The 21,239-nt window shown below is 38.5% G+C and overlaps 2 protein-coding genes across 4 annotated transcripts; both read left to right on the top strand.

The window, feature by feature from the left end:
* Positions 1 to 353: 353 nt before the first annotated feature.
* LOC121876448 (origin recognition complex subunit 6-like) lies at positions 354 to 5,263 on the top strand. Of its 2 annotated transcripts, XM_042381524.1 has the most exons (7): positions 355 to 642; positions 1,107 to 1,233; positions 1,609 to 1,772; positions 2,008 to 2,094; positions 3,165 to 3,285; positions 3,671 to 3,865; positions 4,573 to 5,263. In XM_042381524.1, exons 1-6 carry the CDS (start codon positions 578 to 580, stop codon positions 3,863 to 3,865), a joined length of 759 nt encoding a protein of 252 aa, XP_042237458.1. In that variant the 5' UTR covers positions 355 to 577; the 3' UTR covers positions 4,573 to 5,263. The 2 variants fall into 2 exon arrangements, with proteins under 2 accessions (XP_042237459.1, XP_042237458.1); XM_042381525.1 differs by lacking the exon at positions 4,573 to 5,263 and having other exon boundaries at positions 354 to 642; positions 3,671 to 3,959.
* Positions 5,264 to 7,540: 2,277 nt separating this feature from the next.
* On the top strand, positions 7,541 to 21,004 carry LOC121876449 (etoposide-induced protein 2.4 homolog). 2 transcript variants are annotated; one of them, XM_042381526.1, is made up of 8 exons: positions 7,541 to 7,688; positions 9,237 to 9,478; positions 12,306 to 12,552; positions 13,395 to 13,514; positions 13,701 to 13,837; positions 14,245 to 14,331; positions 14,586 to 14,660; positions 18,829 to 21,004. In XM_042381526.1, the coding sequence occupies exons 1-8, from the start codon at positions 7,674 to 7,676 to the stop codon at positions 18,977 to 18,979; spliced, it is 1,074 nt and encodes a 357-aa protein (XP_042237460.1). In that variant the 5' UTR covers positions 7,541 to 7,673; the 3' UTR covers positions 18,980 to 21,004. The 2 variants fall into 2 exon arrangements, with proteins under 2 accessions (XP_042237460.1, XP_042237461.1); XM_042381527.1 differs by having other exon boundaries at positions 7,545 to 7,688; positions 9,237 to 9,418.
* The last annotated feature ends 235 nt before the right edge of the window (positions 21,005 to 21,239 follow it).

Raw genomic sequence — 21,239 nt, forward strand, 5'->3', positions numbered from 1 at the left:
TGTTATTTTTCCCCTTAATGGTCTTAAATAAGCCTCCATATGATTAAAAACTCTCATGTTTATTATTATGGGAGGATTATTTATGAGTTTTAGGGAATCGGGGAGCTAAATATACAATAAATGGCGAATAAAGTATAACCCCCTGAGAGACGACTGGACAGATATTCAACAAATCAAGATGCAGATGTTAATCCTACCACCATTCTTTAAGTAATTTTAATATAACTATAACCTTATTTACAACTCTTATTACAATAAAAAAAATTAAATTAACTAAAAAAATTATTAAAATCCACAATAAGTTCTGAGAATAAAAGAAAATAGAATAATTTATGGGATTTTGGGGGGATTTCTCTAAGCTAAAGGAACCCAAAATGTTGTGCCTTAGCCCGCGCTTTTTGGGACGTAAACAAACTGTGGTGGAAGTGTGGTGTTGAGGTGGATTTTTGGACCCTTTGAGACTTTGTGGTTGATTTAGTAGTGCTGTGGTGGAGTTAGTGCTGCTGTGGTGGAGTTAGTGCTGTGGTGGTTTCTAGGTTCCTGTGGTAGTCTCCGTTGCTCTGGTTCCGTGGGGGTGATGGAGGTAGCAGCCTTACACACACTGGCCCTTAAGCTTGGCCTCACCTCCACTAATACTCTCAGGTAAAGTAACACCTCACTGAGTCAAGTAACACCTCACCAACTCAGTAAAGTAACTCTTCCCCCCTTACCCTTTCATATTATTATTTTCATAAGTAATAATATTTAAATCAACGTAAATTATTTTTGTAAGCGGTCATAAAATCAACTTATATTATTTTATAAGTAATAATATCAATAAAATCAACGTATATTATTTGTGTAAGTGGTAATAAAAACACTACTGTATTTCATATTTATAAGTAATAATAAAATGAATATTATATTTTGTTAGAGGTAATAAAAACACTATATTATTTTTATAAGTAATAATAATAAAAAAAGTATTAATTTTTGTAAGTGGTAATAAAAATACTATTATTTTTATAAGTAATAATAATAAAAACTTATTTTTTGTAAGTGGTATTAAAATCACTATTATTTTTGTAATTAATAAAGCATTTCTGAGACATTATTTTGTTTTTCAGGAAAGCAGAGGAGTTAATCCGACTACTGGCTGTCCGGGGCGGCTCAAGGCTGTCTCTCAGTATGTCGGGTAAAGCCGTTATATGCCTGGAGATGGCAGCCGCTCTCACAGGCGCCACGGTGGATAAGGTCAGTGGGTTAGGTTAGGTTAATAATTGATCTTTATCCAAAAATCAATTTATTTATTTTTTTATATTTTTTAATTTGTAATGAAGGAAGATAAATATTAACCTTATGATTAACTATCCTAATGTTAACCTAAACTAAACTAACCTAATCCAAACTAACCCAACCCAACTCAGATTAACTCATTTCAGCCTAACCTAACTTAACCCAGCCTAACCCAATGCAACCCATCTTAACCTAACCCAAGCCAACTCAACCCAACCTAAATTAACTCAACCTAACCCAACCTAACCTAACCAATACCTAACCTAACTTAACCCTTAGGTAGCATTAGGGCAGTTAATCTTCAGTTTATCTCATTGATCATTTTTGTCGCAGAATTTGGTGATAAAATTGGCCGGGCTGAGGAGGTCACAGTACGTCGGGATGAGTCAGACTGTGAGCCGCTTACTCAACGTGTCACCTGGCGTCAGTGTGGCGGAGCTCTGCGTCACGTACTCTGCCACAGCCGCCACAAATTTGGCACAGCGGGCTCTCAAGCAGTAGGTGTCGACTCCTGTAAAATTTTAAAAGATATTAGATTATGTTTCATGATTTTAAAACCTAATCTAACCTAACCTAATCTAATCCTCCAGGTGACATTAAGGTGTTTAATCATCAGGTGAAATAAATTTAAGGGGTCTAAATTTCAAGTAATTTTTTTATTATATTTTTATAAGACTTGAGTGCTAAAGAGACAAAGGACACGTAGTAATAAATATTGTGTGTTTTCCGTAGATATGATGACAGTACTGACGGGAATAAAGGTGATATTGATACGAGTCTTCCTGTGTACCAGACGGCTGCTGTTGTCGCTGCTTGCAAGTGAGTATTGGCGTGGGTGTGTTCTTGCTCTTCGGTGTTCATTTGAGTATCTGTGAGTATGTTATGTACATGTTCTTCATTGTTCATTTGTTCATGTGAGTATCAGTGTTTGTGTTATATTCATATTCTTCACTGTTCATCTGTTCAAATGTGTATTAGTTTGAGTGTGTTATGTTCATGTTCTCCATTGTTCATTTGTTATAGACTTGTTCTTCATTTATGTTGTGTGTCAGTTTATCATTCTCTCTTAATCTCAGCCTCATTAATGTTAATTTTTTTTAATGAATATACTTGACATGTAAGAGCTGTCAATATACAGTTACATAATTGGTGAATGGGTCTCTTGATTGACAAATAATATACAAGTACAATAAGTGATACAAATATGATATATAATAACTAGGTGGGGAGAAGGTCAAACTACAGGGCATTTCAACATAGTGACAGTGCAAAAAGGTAAGATTGACTGGGAGTGAATACACTGGTTGACTACAAGTTATTGATAATTTTTACAATGGTTGGGACTGGGCTGTTCTTATAGCGATCAGTACGTGCTCGTTATGGGCTGGATGCGGTTGTGGTGTCGAACGTCAATTCGCAGACCAGGGATCTCAGGTGGAAGTAAGAGACGATGGCACATATGAGGTCTTCCAGTCAGCTGGGCATCTTGCTTGACTGAGGGAAGCATTGATGATGGAGCAGAGGGGTTAGGTTAGGTTGGTGTTTCACTGTTAAGTCAGTGGAGGTGGGGGAGCACTTTAACTTCAAATTGTCCAGACGTTTTGCTACATCAAATTCTTCCACTAAGTCAGTGGGAAAGGGGGCTGGTAGGTAAGCAGAGAGACTGTGTGTGTATGTCAAGCCGTAGTTGTGAAATGACTGTTTGATTTCTCAGCTGCGTCACCATTATAGAGATGACTAAGGAAGGGGAGGAAGTATGTCTTATTGTTTAGTCCAGAGTGATGTGGTTAATGTTCAATGATGCCGTAACTAACCTAACCTCTCCAAATATAGCATAAAGGCGGTTAATCCTCAGGTTGACTCTACGTACATTTTTACGACTTTCTCAGGGTCATGAACATCAAGGTGGACAAGCGGCGGTTGTTTGAGTCGAGTTGTAGCAAGAGGGCAGTGTATCAGAAGCTGGTGGACGTCCTCGTGAAGATCGCCCAGGAGATACACACACAGAAGGTAAAAACCACTGTGATATGTTCTTATGAAAGCTTGGGGGGACTAATCTTCAGGTGAAATAAGTTTGGGGGGACTCTTCAGGTGAAGTAAGCTTGGGCAGATTGATCTTTAGGTGAAATAAGCTTGAGAAACTAATCTAAAGGTTAAATAAGTTTGGGGACTAATCTACAGGTGAAATAAGCTTGGGGAACTAATCTTAGGTGAAAGCTTACTAATCTACAGCTTTGGGTGTAATCTTCAAGTGAAATAATCTTGGGGGACAAATTATCAGGTGATTCCACAAAACTCCCTATAAATTTTTCTCTATGTTCAGCTAATGTGGTATCATCTCATTGTATTTGTTCATTGTTCAGCTTAAGTTGTATCGCATATTTGTTCACCTCAGAGTGTGAAGAACAACAAGAAGCGTACCAGAACACTCTTGGATATGGTGGAGGACAACCTGAGAGATTGTTCACCGGAGAAGCGAAGTAAAGGCACGGAGGACGGTGAGGAGGAGGAGGATGGAGGAGGAGATAAGGGGACGGACTTTGAAGACTGGAAGAAGAAAATATTAGAAGCGGCGGCTGCTGCTGAGTAGGTGAGGTCTATGGTGGTACTGTACCTGTAGTAGGTGAGGTCTATGGTGGTACTGTACCTGTAGTAGGTGAGGTCTATGGTGGTACTGTACCTGTAGTAGGTGAGGTCTATGGTGGTACTGTACCTGTAGTAGGTGAGGTCTATGGTGGTACTGTACCTGTAGTAGGTGAGGTCTATGGTGGTACTGTACCTGTAGTAGGTGAGGTCTATGGTGGTACTGTACCTGTAGTAGGTGAGGTCTATGGTGGTACTGTACCTGTAGTAGGTGAGGTCTATGGTGGTACTGTACCTGTAGTAGGTGAGGTCTATGGTGGTACTGTACCTGTAGTAGGTGAGGTCTATGGTGGTACTGTACCTGTAGGAGTAGTAGTTATTATCCCCCTCACTCAAAAAGCCTGTATGTATAGTCATTTTTGTCTGTAAACAAATTATTTCTATAAAGTCTGAAGGGGTTTAGTTGTTGTTTTGTCTCTGTATAAATAAATAATTTCCATAAAATTCGTGAAATTCTGTTGGTAATATTACAAGTGAGTTTCCTTTGACATTTGTGTGTGTTTATTTGATGAAGTGGTTTAATAATTTGCTTTAATCTTTACTAATATTTGTGTACTTTATTAATTTGGAATCATTTGTATCATTGCTGAAGTTGTTATTGTTTTATTCTGGTTTAAAATATGTGATTAAACCCAAATCATTTTCTCATTGTAGGTTCCACATCTCTTGTCTTGGGATAAGGTTGATGGACAAGTCTGGCGGCTGTTTGCTTCCTTGACGCTTCACGCACGTTACAAGGGATAATTTATGTTTTAACCTTGTGACGGAGAGAGCTTTAGGGGATATATTATTGGTTGTGCCTGTCTGTCTGTTGGTGTCTAGATAAGGAATTTCTCCATAATAATTGAAGTTTTACTGGGAACATCACAACTAGACTCCATATTCAGATTCTTTGTATTGTACTCAGTTGATGAACACTAAGCTATGGTGTTGGTCAGGGGTATTAACTCACCCTTTGATGGCTCTGGTTTGATAGCTTAACTCCTTCACTTTGGGGACGCTGCTTTTACTATTTTATTTGGCTAATGCAAGATGATTTTATTCAGCTCAGAGGGGCCCCTGTACCGGAGGTTAATGGTAGTACAGTATAGTAATTGATTTGCCGGACGTATCTAGAACTGTATTGGGTCACCAGATGCAGTCCTTAATGGAATACTCAATTGAATGTTTTTATTTGATATCTTGGGGTGATTTCTTAGCTTTAAAATGGCAGCCATCATGGGTGAAGTTATGTTTAGCTGTAGAGATGACGGCCATCATCAGTGGAAGTTAGTTGTATGGACGGTGGCCATCATCAGTGGAAGTTAGCTGTAGGGACGGTGGCCATCATCAGTGGAAGTTAGCTGTAGGGACTGGCCATCATCAGAGGAAGTTAGCTGTAGGGACGGTGGCCATCATCAGTGGAAGTTAGCTGTAGGGACGGTGGCCATCATCATCAGTGGAAGTTAGCTGTAGGGACGGTGGCCATCATCAGTGGAAGTTAGCTGTAGGGACGGTGGCCATCATCAGTGGAAGTTAGCTGTAGGGACGGTGGCCATCATCAGGGGAAGTTAGCTGTAGGGACGGTGGCCATCATCAGGGGAAGTTAGCTGTAGGAACAGTGGCCATCATCAGGGGAAGTTAGCTGTAGGGACAGTGGCCATCATCAGGGGAAGTTCCTTGTGGTTTATTTTGGACACAGATGGTAGTGGAGAATCATTAACTACCAATTAAGGATCAATGATTGAACAGGAGTCTTGGCACACCTTGACTCAACTCAGCTGCTGGACAATACAAAATAATTTACTTACTCCATACACAGTTTTTATGGACGGATATATGACTTAGTTTGGTTTATAACTGTGATATTTTATGTTAGTAGATTTGAGTCATTTTAGACATTTTTTTTAGAGTAGGTTATGATAAACCTGTAGTGTTGTTGTCTTTAGAATGTTCACCAACAATTTGATTTAGAAAGTAGAAGTTTCTTTGTATATAATAATGTAGAGATGTACCTTGTTTTGTAGTGTGTTTTTTCTACAGTATTTTGAGTTGTATTAAGATTTACATGAACATTTCCAAAAGGTTTTCGTGAAACCTCTATTTAGTGGACTATATGGAGAGGAAAGTCCATTATATGAGGGGTCAGTTACATGTAAAACCCCCATCTAACGGACTATATGGAAAGTGAAGTTCGTTATATGGAGGTTTTACTTTTGAATGAATAAGATTGTCATATATATAATCTGGTGTTCATTATTATTATTATCATCATCATTATTATTATTATTATTATTATTATTATTATTATTATTATTATTATTATAGGTTGCCAAAATATATGAGGCATTCCAGGTAAGAAGGAGATAGGTAGCAAAAGTAAATAAAGTCAAGAATCACTGTTAAAGTATAGCAATTTTGACCTTATAGTATCAGGTTATTTGTGTCTCTTGGCTTGTTCTTGCCCGAGCATCTGATATTATGGTATGGTATTTCTTTACTTAAATCTCTTGTTCCCAAAGAAGAAGAATTGCAAAAAAAAGTTCTGAATATTTTACGAGACTTCAAATTTCTGTAGCCTTTTTTTTATAATAAACAGTATGAAGTGTGTGTGTTTATATATGACACTGATGATTGGTTGATTTGGGTTGATTGATTGATTTTTATTGATTTGGGTTGATTTTGATTGATTGATTTGGGTTGGTTGATTGGTTTGATTGATTGATTGATTTTGATTGATTGGTTTGATTGATTGATTGATTTTGATTGATTGGTTTGGGTTGATTGATTTTGATTTATTGATTATTTGGGTTGATATATTTTGATTGATTAATTTGGGTTGATTGATTGTGGTAATTACATCCCGAGCGACACCACCATCACCACCACTACCACCATCACCACTATCACCACCGGCTTTTAAAGAAACAAGTAAAGCTATAGACTAATATACAGATCACACACGGGCTTGGTTGAAGTGACCTCAGGTAACATAGGTGACCTTTGACCTGACCTGGGACACTGACAGGAATTCCCAACAGATATGAAAAAATTTACTGATATTGTTTCAACCATCTAACCCCCAGAAAATTTACGACGTTTAAAAGCAAATTAATAAAAAAAAGAAACGAAGGAAGTGGTATAGGTTCTCGTGTAAATATTGTAGTAATGTTTATACTCTTATTATTGGATCACAAAGACGGAGTTTCTTTGTTCTAACATGAAGCAACTTGCCGTCACCGCTCTCGGGGGGCTCTAATGTAAAGAAAATGGGACCTTGAAAGAATATTACGTCGTTTAAATAGCAGGTACTTGGTGTTTAAGCTGTGGTCATTTTAGACGTGGTATGTTAATCACTGATCTAATTGTTTTGAGGTACCAACCCTAATGACCCTCACCTGGTTTTAGGGCGGGTCAGGTCAACTCAGCTGACCCTTGTAAAGACAAAAGATAAGACGAATATAGAGAGAAAAATTCCATAATACTCGATAAAATAAAGTATATATATAATTTTAGTTGTGAATAGATATTTAATTCTCTAAAATTATTAATATTTAAAGTGTCGTCATGCATAGAAAATTCTTATTTCCCGCCCGTGTGAATCAGCTGTTGACTGTAAACAATAAACACCAGAAAATGGCGACCCAAGCGGTTCAGATCACACTTCCGGCAGCATTCACTCCCTTATAACGGCTTAATGAGGCTATTAACCCCCTTAACAACCATAATACACAAGAGAGCATCATCTGTTGATCGCATCACTTATAGTATGTGAAATGGATTCACTGAAGGTAAGAAGACGAGTTAAATATTGGGAATATTAATTACGTGATTAACAAGACATAGAGGGCAATTTACCGGTGAATTCATGAATGACTTTGTTAGTGAATTAATGAGGAATATAAGGTGGTGTACGGGAGTATAAGGGGATATAAGTAAGGTTGTTGCTAGGTATACTTGACCTCTGTACAAAGGGTATATTAATAACTAGTAACTATGGCACACAAATTCGCTAAAATCTTCCTCATAATTTAACCATAATATAAGTTAATTAAATATATAATAATATGTTTTCAAAACCTAAAATAAACGAGAGATTTTGGAATTTTGTTTTACTCGTATTTTAGTGAATTAATTTTGTCTCCTAGGAAATTACTTGATGGGAATTTGTCCGTAAAAAACTAATTTCATTGGAATTTTATCAGGAATGTTGTGATTTTGTTTCAGGTTAAATTATCTCATGTGATATATAATAAATGGCTAAGTAATTTTAATATATTTGGTATCCTTGTCTTGTTTAATAGGAAATTGTTTTATGGGGTTAGGTTAGGATTCGTGTTAGGCTAATGTTGGGTTAATATATAGGACTAACCCGCCAGGGCTGCGTAGCGCTGGTGCGGCTGTATCATCTCACCCCAGAAAATGCCTCAAATTTCACCGTATCATAGTAAGTTCTTTGTGTTTAATATACTGGGGAAGTTAGGTAGGTAGGTTTGTTTGGTTGGGTCTGTTCTTCGTAGCCACAAATGTTAAGTAACGTTTATTTAAAAAAATATATTAATTTTTTTAACACATTTCCACAAACTACAACAGTGTCCACTATAATATAACCATGAAAATCCAGCGTTTTTATATTTTTTTCAATCAATTTCGCTCACGGGTTAGTCCTATATAATTACCTAATGTTGTTTTAGGTTAGGTTAAGTTAGTCTTGGGTTAGTTTCAGGCTAGGTTAGTACAGTATTAGATTAAGTAAGGTTAGGTTAGGTTATGCTGGTAGTATGTTAGGTTAGTATTAGATTAGGTTAGGTTAGGTTAGGGGTCAGGGAAGATGCAACTTTCCCCAGGTTAGGTTAGACCACACCAGGTTAGGCTAGGCTAGGGGTCGGGGATGATGCAACTCTCCCCATGACAGTAAGACTCATTGGACGCATGTTTTGGGGATGTGGTAGAAGATCAGGCGTAAAGGTGGTAACCCTGCATGCCACAATGGTTGCCATGTAATATATAAGACGTTTCCTGCCGTTTGTCATTAACGTGTTTCATATGAATATAATTAATATGGTTATATTAACGAAATGACAGTCTACAAATACATTATCCATGTTAGACTCATAATATGTGCGTGGTAATGCTTAAATGTTACTCTGCACAGCAACAACAACTAAATGTATATGATGACTGTATCCATATGTAGCATTTGGTATGTATACATGTATTAGGTATCAGGTATGTTATACTGTATTAATAGGTAAGGTAAACAGTAATGGCATCTCACGTTTGATAGCTGCCTACTACCTACTATATGCTCACCACCTGACCACCCTCTCTCGTTGCAGTTAATGGTGTACGGGTTTTTACGAGGGGTAAGAGACAGCTTTGCCGGGTTCGTGCTCATCTTCAGGTACGATGCGGACGCGCCGAAGAAGCCCCGTGCCTCCCCCGTACAGGAGACCAACCTGGCTAAGCGACGAGCGGCCCAGCAAGCCGAGAAGAAGCAGAAACAAGCGTCACAAAAAGAGTTAGTGAGCCTGTGGACGATCCTACGAGATCCCTATGTGCATGTCAAGGACCACTCTCGGTATTGTATTCTCGCTTGGCTTGTATTGTAGTTGTTGTTTTACCTTGACATCAATCACAGTTTTTCACTTCTTGACGTCAATCACAGTTCTTCCTCCACCTGGACGTCAATCACAGTCTTTTAAGTTAATTTGTTTATTGATGTAATAATTTTGTTCCTTTGCTTGTTGGCTTGAATTAATTATTTCACTTATTTTATTTTTAACTTTAATAATAATTCCAATAAGTCATAATACAGTATGCCCTTAAAATTCACGGGGTTTGGGTCTCGAAATGGCCGCCAATATCATTTGCTGGCGTGGGGGGGGGGGTCACAGATATATTATAATGGGAAAATCCTCTCACAAATAATCAGAAACAAGACAACATAATGTATCGAAAGGTAGAAAAAATGTGAGTCTGCTCTCAAGTCAATTCCGTGCTTTTTTATTAAAGTTGAGTTGGTTGGGTTGACATACGGCAATTTTTTCCCCGTAAAAATTACTCTCTCTAGAACAAATGGCTCTCTGTCCCAGCCGTGAAAATGCCAGCAACTTTAAAACTACCCGCAGACATTCTTGGGTACATCCAGGGTGTCATCCACGAATAATAGAGGACCGTGAATTGCCAGGGCATGCTGTAGTTGCTTTAGTATATCTATTGATTACAGAGCTTAGGTTTACCATTCCTAACTGTCTGTACATCTACTCTTGCCTGACTGATCATTACACAGCATTATGACCTAATCCATGTCTCTACTCTTGCCTGACTGATCATTACACAGCATTATGACCTAATCCGTGTCACTACTCTTGCCTGACTGATCATTACAGCATTATGACCTAACTGACTCTGCCTGACTGATACACAGCATTATGACCCATTTCATGTCTCTACTCTTGCCTGACTGATCATTACACAGCATTATGACCTAATCCGTCACTACTCTTGCCTGACTGATCATTACACAGCATTATGACCTAATCCGTGTCTCTACTCTTGCCTGACTGATCATTACACAGCATTATGACCTAATCCGTGTCTCTACTCTTACCTGACTGATCATTACACAGCATTATGACCTAAACTCTTGCCTGACTGATCATTACACAGCATTATGACCTATTCATGTCTCTACTTGCCCTGATCTACAGCATTACACCTAATCCGTCTCTAATCTTGCCTGACTGATCATTACATTATGACCTAATCCATGTCTCTACTCTTGCCTGACTGATCATTACACAGCATTATGACCTAATCCGTGAAGGCCGTGTCTCTATGACTGTTAATACACTCATTATATCCATGTCTCTACTTGCCTGACTGATCATTACACAGCATTATGACCCCTAATCCATGTCTCTCTTGCCTGACTGATCATTACACAGCATTATGACCTAATCCATGTCTCTACTCTTACCTGACTGATCATTACACAGCATTATGACCTAATCCATGTCTCTACTCTTACCTGACTGATCATTACACAGCATTATGACCTAATCCATGTCTCTACTCTTACCTGACTGATCATTACACAGCATTATGACCTAATCCATGTCTCTACTCTTGCCTGACTGATCATTACACAGCATTATGACCTAATCCATGTCTCTAATCTTGCCTGACTGATCATTACACAGCATTATGACCTAATCCGTGTCTCTAATCTTGCCTGACTGATCATTACACAGCATTATGACCTAATCCGTGTCTCTAATCTTGCCTGGACTGATCATTACACAGCATTATGACCTCATTCATGTCTCTACTTGCCTGACTGATCATTACACAGCATTATGACCTAATCCGTGTCTCTACTCTTGCCTGACTGATCATTACACAGCATTATGACCTAATCCGTGTCTCTACTCTTACCTGACTGATCATTACACAGCATTATGACCTAATCCGTGTCTCTACTCTTGCCTGACTGATCATTACACAGCATTATGACCTAATCCGTGTCTCTAATCTTACCTGACTGATCATTACACAGCATTATGACCTAATCCGTGTCTCTACTCTTGCCTGACTGATCATTACACAGCATTATGACCTAATCCGTGTCTCTACCTGACTGATCATTACACAGCATTATGACCTAATCCGTGTCTCTACTCTTGCCTGACTGATCATTACACAGCATTATGACCTAATCCGTGTCTCTAATCTTGCCTGACTGATCATTACACAGCATTATGACCTAATCTGTGTCTCTAATCTTGCCTGACTAATTATTACACGACACTATGATCTATTTCATGTCTCTAATCTTGCCTGACTAATTATTACACGACACTATGATCTATTTCATGTCTCTAATCTTGCCTGACTGATCATTACTCAGCATTATGACCTAATCCGTGTCTAATCTTGCCTGACTAATTATTATGCGGTCTTTATGACCTAATCCGTGTCTCTCAATCTTGGCTTGTAAGTTTTTTCTTAAATCTTCACGTTCTTATCTGTTTTGTAACGGTAAGTTGATTAGTCCTTGCATGTTGTTTAGGGCTATTCCCCCCACACCCCCACTGACTCTAATTAAGGTGTGATCTTAATTTTACCTCATATAGCCCTCAATTGGTTAGGTTAGGGTTGGGATGGGTTAGTTTTGTTCTAGGTTAGGTTAGTTTTTAGTTGGGTTTGGTTAGTTTTGGGTTAGGTTAAGAAAGAAAAGTTTAGGTTAGTTTTAGGTTAGGACACTCCCTCCCTCCCTCCCTCCCAGGTAATGTTAGGGTGATTAATCTTCAGGTTAAACAAGGTGATCAGAGAAGGAGTTTGTTAACCTGGTGCGTTTCTTCTCCCATATATATAACGCACCTGTTCGTCTCATTCCCTTACAGCGAGACCAAAGTGACGCACCGCATCCTACAATGTTGCGTCCTGAACGGCGCCGTGTTTGGCCTCAGTCTGGTCATCTTCAACTACATCCTGTTGCCGGGGCTTAAACAGGTACTTGGACTGTTCCTGGACGAGGGTGCCGGGGCGGTGTGGCAGTACGTGCGGCCGACACTCACCGCCGTCTTCAACATGCTCTGGGTTCTGCCGCTGTTCGTCCTCTCCAGAATCATCAACACAATATGGTTCCAGGTTCGTGTTGTCATTACGTCTACGAATGAACGGTGATAAATCATTGTCTTTGAGGTCGAGTGAATATTGCATTACTCCTATACTTGATATTCCGAGGACTAATATATACTGCGTTAACCCCCTTGAGTATGATGATTTAACACCCTGAGTATGATGATTGAACCCCTTGGGTATGATGATTTAACCCCTTGAGTATGATGATTTAACACCCTGAGTATGATGATTGAACCCCTTGGGTATGATGATTTAACCCCTTGAGTATGATGATTTAACATCCTGAGTGTGATGATTTAACCCCTTGAGTATGATGATTGAACACCCTGAGTATAATGTCATCATACTCACAGGAACAGGCTAGCATATTTAAAGGGCTAAGGCATTGTCATCATACTCAAAGGGTTAAATGATCTAATTAGGTTAAAGCAAGGAATTTATAAGGTCGATGCCATACTCAAGGGTTATCAGAATTTGACAGTGGTGGACTGTTTGGGTCTGTGAAGGATATTGACTCATGTATTTACTCATTCATTCATTTACTCATGTGGTCACTCATTCATTCACTCATTTACTCATGTGGACATTCACTCATTCACTCATACACTCATAACTCATTTACCCACTCACATGCTCATTCACCCAACCATTCAATCACTTACTCACTCACTCATCTACCTACTCATTCATTCACTCACCCACTCAATCACTCACTCACTCACTCAATCACCCACCCACCCACCCATCAAGATAACTTCCTAACCAACCCACAATTACACAGCTAACAACCAGTTCTTGAGCACCACCATTCGAATGCAATAATAATCCTAACGCCCATTGCCCGGCAGGACATTGCTGACAGCGCGTACCGTCAGCGCCAGGGACGACCGCAGCTCATCAGTAGCATCAGCAAACTTGTGGCTGACGTTCTGATCTCCATCTTTATCCAACTTCTCTTCCTCATTCAAGTCAGTAAAGTTGTGGGTTTGTGGTGATTCATTGACTTTATTACTGTAAATTGTAAATGACTTAAGGTGAAACATTGACCTTATTACTGAATCATTGACTTTATTACTGTAAATCATAAATGACTCAAATTTAATCAATATGTTTATCACAGAATCACAGACACTCTAACAGACTTCATTTCACAGGCCAACTTGGTGATGCTGCTGCCTCTGGTGGGCATAGGGGTGATACTGAGTGGTGTGCACATGTGTATGCTTAATGCTCTCTATGCCTTCGAGTACAGATGGTTCAATATGGGCTGGGAGCTATACAAGAGACTCAGGTTAGTATTACGGGCAGTGTGTTGTGGTGATAGTGTGTTGGTGGTGATAGTGTGGTGGTGGTGATAGTGTGGTGGTGGTGATAGTGTGTTGGTGGTAGTGGTGATAGTGTGTTGGTGGTGGTGGGGTGAAGTTGGGTGGAAGAAGGAGTGTTATTCTTGGTTTAGGGGTAAATTATAACATGTAATGATGACAATTATTAATGAATAAATATCCATCCATCAATCAAATCTATCTATCTATATATCTATCTATCTGATATTATGCTTTTGCCTCCTGTAACAAACTATAATACAATCTTATGAACTCCACCCCTTCATGACACGATATCCCATCCTCATCATCATCATCAAATGAGTTCTTACAACTGGGAACAATTTAATGAAAGCTTATGTTTTTGTTTTTCCAGCTTCATCGAGGAGAACTGGCCGTACTTTATGGGTTTTGGCCTTCCTCTGGCCATCATCACAATGTACCCGTCATCAGTATACACCAGGTGAGTTCCCCGCCCCTAACCTAACCCAACCAAACCAAACCCAACCCAGACTACTAAGAGCATTAAATTAAAAGTAATAAATGTAGAGATATTAGTGTGTGGTTTCTTGATGTACATTCTTGGATTCCTTCAGTAGATTTCATTTTCATTTTTCTTACACCAGGGGAGGGAGGAGGGGGGGAGGGTAATTACCAGGCTCTTCTGTAAATACTTCTCTACGTTTTTTTTTTCTACGTTCTTTTGTTTTTTTCCAGCGGGTGTTTGTTTGCGTTGTTATTTCCCGTCTTCATCATCAGTGCCAACGAGGCTGACCCAGTGCTCAACCCCAAGTAAGTGTGACCTTTGACCCTTGTGTTGTGATGCATGAGTTTATATGGTGTGAAATCAATGGCATGTTGTACAGAATGCTGTAACCTGTTGTGTGTTGAGAAGTAATTATTATGAGCCCTTATGTTGTGGTTTAATGCTCATGGTATGTTGTACAGCATGTTGTAACCTGTTGTGAAGTAACTATTATGAGGCATTATGTTGTACAGTATGTTGTAAGCCTTTATCAAGTCCCTTAGTCACATTCTTGTAAGTAATCATATATGACTTTATTTTATTTCCACCTTGCAACATCCAGACTGTGATTGTTATTTATTCCACATTGCAACATCCAGACTGTGATTGATATTTATGAATTAATTGTTATTTTTATTCACTCACAATGATTACTATTGATTGTGATTGTAGTGTATGTAATTGTTCTCCTTCATAAAGACTGGAGGCATATAGTAATGACTGTGTGTTTGTATGGGCAGTGGTGTGACTGTTCGATGATTGGCACTATTTTTTAATGCTCTTTTGTTATTGCTAGTGATGCTGCTATTGAATTTGTGCCTTATGGTCTGTGTATAAGAGATATGTTTTTTTATATGAGGAATTAATTAACTATACCATTTAAGAGTTAAGCCCAAGAGGTATTAAAGATTGGGGAATTTGAGGTTGTTCTGAGGCAAACTTTGCCTGAGAGAAATGGACTTTTTCTGACTGAGGTGAGTTTAGTCTTTGAGGGGATTTGATTTTTATTGATTATCCAGTACAGTTAAAATGTCACTTGTCTTATGTATATGACTTTTTTCCATAGTTGTTTTTCTATCTTCAAAATGTAAATTATTCTGTATTAAGGACAACAATTATGATTTATGAAAGAAAATCCCAGTAAGGAAATGTTTATAAGTTTATTTTGTATTGTTTATTATGTACCGGTAGTCTGAAATGTACTGTATTATACTGTACTTTGTTTACACAGTACAGTCGTGGTCAATATCCTGTCGCCTCTTCTGCTGCTTCATGAACCCCGGGACTCAGACTTGTGAACCCGAAGCAGTAGACATTGATGCATTATTCTATCTATAAATGCTTCAGATTCATGATTCACAAGACTGAATCCCAGGGTTCATGGAGCTGCAGGAGAGGTGACAGAAATTTGGTTGTGATTGTACCTATAATTCACACAGAGACTACCAATGTTTCTGGCATAAGTTCATATGTGCTGTATTTTATAATTTATGTAAATATGATTATAGTAGTCATGAAAATACCCAGACGATATTGAAGTTAGCTAAGAGAGAGAACATGATAGAGTTAAGAGGGTTGGTAAAAACGGCCTCAGAATGTTTAGAGTGGACTGTGGTCGCCAACCCTCTGATATGCGGACAGTACTCTGATTGGTTAAGGGCTCTCGATATAATGAAATTTCCTCTCCATATAGTCCACTAAAACGAATTTTCACTGTATGTTTATATGAAGATTGTCTGTGGTGAAAAACTTTTGGCCTGTCAAATTATATAGGGAGAAATATTTATCGTTGCAGCCGTATTACAAGTGTGTCTCATTTATGCCAGGGACTACACACCTTGGGTAGGCTGCCATAAGGTAATCCAGCATAACTATAAATAGGTTCACACATTAAGAGGATGTTACGCCCCGAGCCACAACCAAAGACCCCATTTTTATCTTATTTCTACACTGTGTTAAAGTTTTCATACATACAGTAATAGTTATGTTAATGATTAATTACATCTATGTTATTGAAGGTTTATAACATTCTGTTGTTTTTCTGTATGTGGAGCGGTTGTTGTTAAGAAGTGTAGAGAATAACTGGGTGGTGTGAGGCCGGTGTAGAATTGCTTATCAGTTGTTTCATCATCTTCAGAATTATGATCTAGAATTTATTGGCGTTTTTCACACACGTACGGTATTGACCCCACCGCCGCGGGATTCGGTTATAAACATTCGACCGCTCTGATGTGTTATGATTTTCACCCCAGTTTTCACCAGAAGGTAGTTTATGATTTACTCTATACACGGCAAGAGACTATTATTGGTAAATTGCTGGTGGTGACTGTGGTGTTGAGAGAGACAGGAGGAAGACACTCACTTAGGATATAGAACTAAAAACATTGAAGAAATTTGATGGTGGTGGGAAACTAAATGAAATATCCACTGGTAAGTTGACATCATCTATCTTTCACCTTAGTTAGTACATAGTGGACTTGTATTACTTGTATAGACTATGTTACTTGTTTGGGGGTAGAAAGTTTCAGATTAAGCAGGTAAAATTTTCCTCAGGGTAGAAAGTTTCAGATTAAGCAGGTAAAATTTTACTCAGGGTAGAAAGTATCCTATTAAGCAGGTAAAATTTTCTCCAGGGACAGATATCTAGTTATCAAATGGGTTTCAGCAGGAGGTCAGGATTCACTCAGCAGAATTTCGCTTATCGGGAAATTAATCTGGAACTCTGTGTTTTGGTTACTGAGGGAAACTTGTTCTGTATTGTCCTGTATTAGACCGTTGTGTAGTACAGTATTGTGTATATTGTAGCTCGTTATTGTCACTTGAGCACCTGTAGTATTAGATGAACTTACAGTACTGTATTAACTAAATGATACTCACATGCATACATGCACACACATATAGATACAAACACACAGATAGTACACACACACATGAGCAAACAAACAAACACACACACACACACACACACACACACACACACACACACACACACACACTATTTACCTCAGTCATCATAGAAGTATTAAGAAAGACACGATTTTACTACAGTTATCCCTCGAGACACAAATATTGACTTATACGTATATCCTAAATTAACACCACTATTTTGTGTCATAAAAGCTTTCCCCTCTTTTACGAATTTGAGTCCCGGCAAAATTTCAAATCTCGTGTCCCCGGGAGTGAGCTGGGGCGGCCACATCCCTCGAGCGTTCTCCTTACCAGACTGAGGGAGGTGTTGTGGTTATTTTACAGCTTGTAATTTAGGGTATTTAAACATATTTTTTTTATTATTTATTAATTTTTTATTCGGTTCTATGCCCATTTTATCTTACGTACCCAGTGTGCCGAAAACTAAAATTCGTGAGGCCAAAAAACATAATGGGAATAATTATTTCTTCATGCACCATTGAGTTAGCAAGGTGAACTAAAGGGAGTTATGATTATTTTTCATCTTGTAATTTCAGATAAACAACTTTCTTTTTTTTTATTCAGTTGTACTATATGTACACATAATCCTCTAAGCATATTATGTAAAGAAAGTAAATGAGATAAGTAAGGTAAAGTTAAAAAAGTAATGGGTATATATATATATATTTGTTTATGTCCCCAGGAATTGTGGGAAGGGAAGGGGTGTGTATAGCCTCCCATCAAGCTGTGAACTGCATTATTTTTTCAACTCGTATTTCTAGTTAGATGCCACAATTTTAATTTTTTTTTATTCTCTATTACATTCACACACAATCGTTTATACAGGATGTGTAAAAAAAAAATAAAAATAATTATCATAAGGTTAAAAACATAAATGGATTAAACATTTATTACGTGTGTGGGAGTTAGCACAAGAGTGAGGGGCATTCTCTCACCTCTGTTATCTCGTGCTGGTGACAAGATTGACAAATGGCGACGTATTATTTAATGTACAAATAATAGCCTCTTCCACCTTTTGTAAACCATCCTCTGGGCAAAGTGACGTGTTTAACTGTTTAGACTGTTTGCTATGGCGATGCTTGAGGGCGGTCATGCATGAAGCAGTCAGCATCTATGCAAATGGCACCGCTGGCCGCTGTGTTTAACTTTGATTTAGCTCTTCATTAATAGTTTAGCTGCATATTTTCATCTAGATAGTAGTCTTTTATTAATAACTTTAATGTTTCAGGTAGTAAATTAAAGTAGTTGTGTCCTGTTTATCATTAGTTATGTAGGTTTTTTCTTGTTTGTGAACTGATTTTGTGTTGGGGTGTTTATGTCCTTGGGAAACTGAATCCTATTTTTTCAATGTATTTCTATTTGAGGTATAAAAATTCACATAAATATTTTTATATATATTTTTTTTATTTTTAACCCAACCCATTTGCATCATGCTTATACTGTATAATGTTTTTGTTCTGATCTGAATGTTTTCTTTTTTTTAATATATGGACTTTTATTTTACAGTGGTTACCAGATGCAGTTGTTCTCTGTTGTTGTCGGTGTGTCCAACCGCATCATCCAGACTCTAGTCACAAGACGTCCTCCACAGACCCCCGGCAAGACTCCCCAGCCATCACCGTACCACTCGGCCGCCACTCGTCCCGCCAGACACTAGGGACGATGCTTCTGTCTATCTAGCTCCTCTCACCGGACGTCAGAGAGAGTGTGTTAGAGTGCGTTATGTTCCCTGGTTTACTCTCGCACACCCTAAGAGGCATCCCACCCACCTTAGGGACAGTATTACACACTCACCTAGTACAGTAGTCATCCCACCAGAGTTTTGGAACAAGATATTATTTCTCGGTTTCCTGGCTGGCAGTGGTTCTATATTAGGTATTTGGAACAATAATTTGTACTGCCTGTTAGTTGTCAGGCCAGATATTAAGGAATAAATACTCCACTCTGTATTATGACACTTGTCCAGCCGTCGTCCCACCAGGCGATGGGTGAAAATGACTTATATCCCCTGACACTTGGCCAGCAATCACGTGGGACAAATACGCACCCTTTAGCTGATAACTCCCTGATGCTGAGGACATGGTTTAATACAGTCTCAGAATCAAGAACACAGTGTGAACAGTTCAATCAGTCGCAGAATCAAGGACAGAGTGAACAGTTCAATCAGTCTCAGAATCAAGAACAGAATGTGAATGGTTCAATCAGTCGCAGAATCAAGGACAGAGTGAACAGTTCAATCAGTCGCAGAATCAAGGACAGAGTGAACAGTTCAGTCAGTCGCAGAATCAAGAACAGAAAGTGAACGGCTCAATTAGTCTCAGAATCAAGGACAGAGTGAACGCTTCAATCAGTTTGAGAATTAAGAACAGAGTGTGAGCAGTTCATTCAGTCGCAGAATCAAGAACAGAGTGAACAGTTCAACCAATCTCCGAAGCAAGGACAGAGTGTGAACAGTTCAATCTATCTGAGAATCAAGGACAGAGTGAATGTTTCAATGTTTCAGAATCAAGGACAGAGCGTGGACGTACAGTATCAATCGGCTACAGCATTGGTGTACGAAAAACTACCATTAGAAATAACACGTGAGAAATTCAATCGTACTTAAGTTGTCTATGAGCAACAAGACTCAGAACACAGGAAAGATAATTTATGTGAAGATGAACGATAAAAGAGTTAAAAGTGGTAATTTACCTTCATGGGATCAAAATAACGAATGCGTGTAATGTGAAGCTTTACGAGGATATCGAACAAAGTGGCGGATGTCTCGAACGTACAGTGACGCGACGCAGAGACACAAATCCTCTCTCTCTGCGTCAAATAGTGCTCGTGTGAGGAAAACTTTGCGGAAACATCGAATCACAAGAGAGAGAGAAAATGTAAACTAATTTATATTTTATTATATGATAAACAATACACCGAGTGATTTTATTAATTTAGTATGTTACCCTGGTTGAGATCCGTACCTGTAAAGACATAGTGCATGAGATAGTGACGTATTAAGTCATTTACAAGACAAACTTTTGTAATCAAGATGGTCAGTGTTGGAGAAGTAATACAAAGAGCAACACTAATCATGTGTGTTCTGTAGAGTATACAAGATGAACCTGATATAACGTGTTCTTAACAAGTCTGGGATGAACCTGTAGATGTTGTCTGAACAATGAAATGGCTTAGGCCTCTTTCACACTGGGGGGGGGGGGGCACATTAGAAATAAATGGAAGTTTATGGGTTTCTGAGTGAAAAAGGTTCCATTGAAGTCTCCATTGATATTAAGTCATGCAATATGTGGTCACTCGACTTAAAAATTAATGAAGTGGAATGGACATCTCATGTAATGTCTTGCTGAACTCCATTGATTTCCATGTCAGGCAACAAACAAAGAAACGCTCGTGTGAAAGAGGCCGTGGTGTTGCATTTTGTTGAACGTCTTTTTAACATTGACCATTTTGTCACTTTAGAATGTTGTTATATTTTTGGGATGGATTTTCTTGTACAAACTCATTTATTTTATCACAATCACATTCAGCGTACTGTGTGGACGTGGAGCTGCTACCTGGGCCATTATTACTTGTTCACATCCAGCGAACTGTGTGGCCGTGGAGCTGCTTCCCGCACCATTATTACTTGTAGATCAATTCTAGGGTAATTTTTTTATAGATATATATTAAATAAATGAATCTTTTTGTAGTAATTATTTCCTATATTTAACAGAAGAGATGTCACAATTTTCTATACAACTGATGTCAATTTTCTATACGATATTTACACAGAAACAAATGTAATGACTTCTTGTGTGTGTGTGTGTGTGTACGGTGATGTGTGGTGTAGTGGTCCTGGGTTCAATCCCGGGTAGGTTGAAACTATGAGTGTGTGTATATGTTATTGTGTGTGAGTATGTGTATATGTTAGTGTGTGA

This window comes from Homarus americanus, unplaced genomic scaffold (genome assembly GCF_018991925.1).
Source record: "Homarus americanus isolate GMGI-L3 unplaced genomic scaffold, GMGI_Hamer_2.0 scaffold54095, whole genome shotgun sequence".
Taxonomy (NCBI): domain Eukaryota; kingdom Metazoa; phylum Arthropoda; class Malacostraca; order Decapoda; family Nephropidae; genus Homarus; species Homarus americanus.

Excerpts from the sequence above, each read along its gene's own strand:
- LOC121876448 (XM_042381525.1), top strand. The coding sequence starts at position 578 with ATGGAGGTAGCAGCCTTACACACACTGGCCCTTAAGCTTGGCCTCACC. Across the intron at positions 1,234-1,608 it reads CAGGCGCCACGGTGGATAAG|AATTTGGTGATAAAATTGGC; the intron begins GTCAGTGGGTTA and ends TTTTTGTCGCAG. Across the intron at positions 2,095-3,164 it reads GCTGTTGTCGCTGCTTGCAA|GGTCATGAACATCAAGGTGG; the intron begins GTGAGTATTGGC and ends CGACTTTCTCAG.
- LOC121876449 (XM_042381526.1), top strand. Across the intron at positions 9,479-12,305 it reads CATGTCAAGGACCACTCTCG|CGAGACCAAAGTGACGCACC; the intron begins GTATTGTATTCT and ends ATTCCCTTACAG. Across the intron at positions 13,838-14,244 it reads GAGCTATACAAGAGACTCAG|CTTCATCGAGGAGAACTGGC; the intron begins GTTAGTATTACG and ends TTGTTTTTCCAG.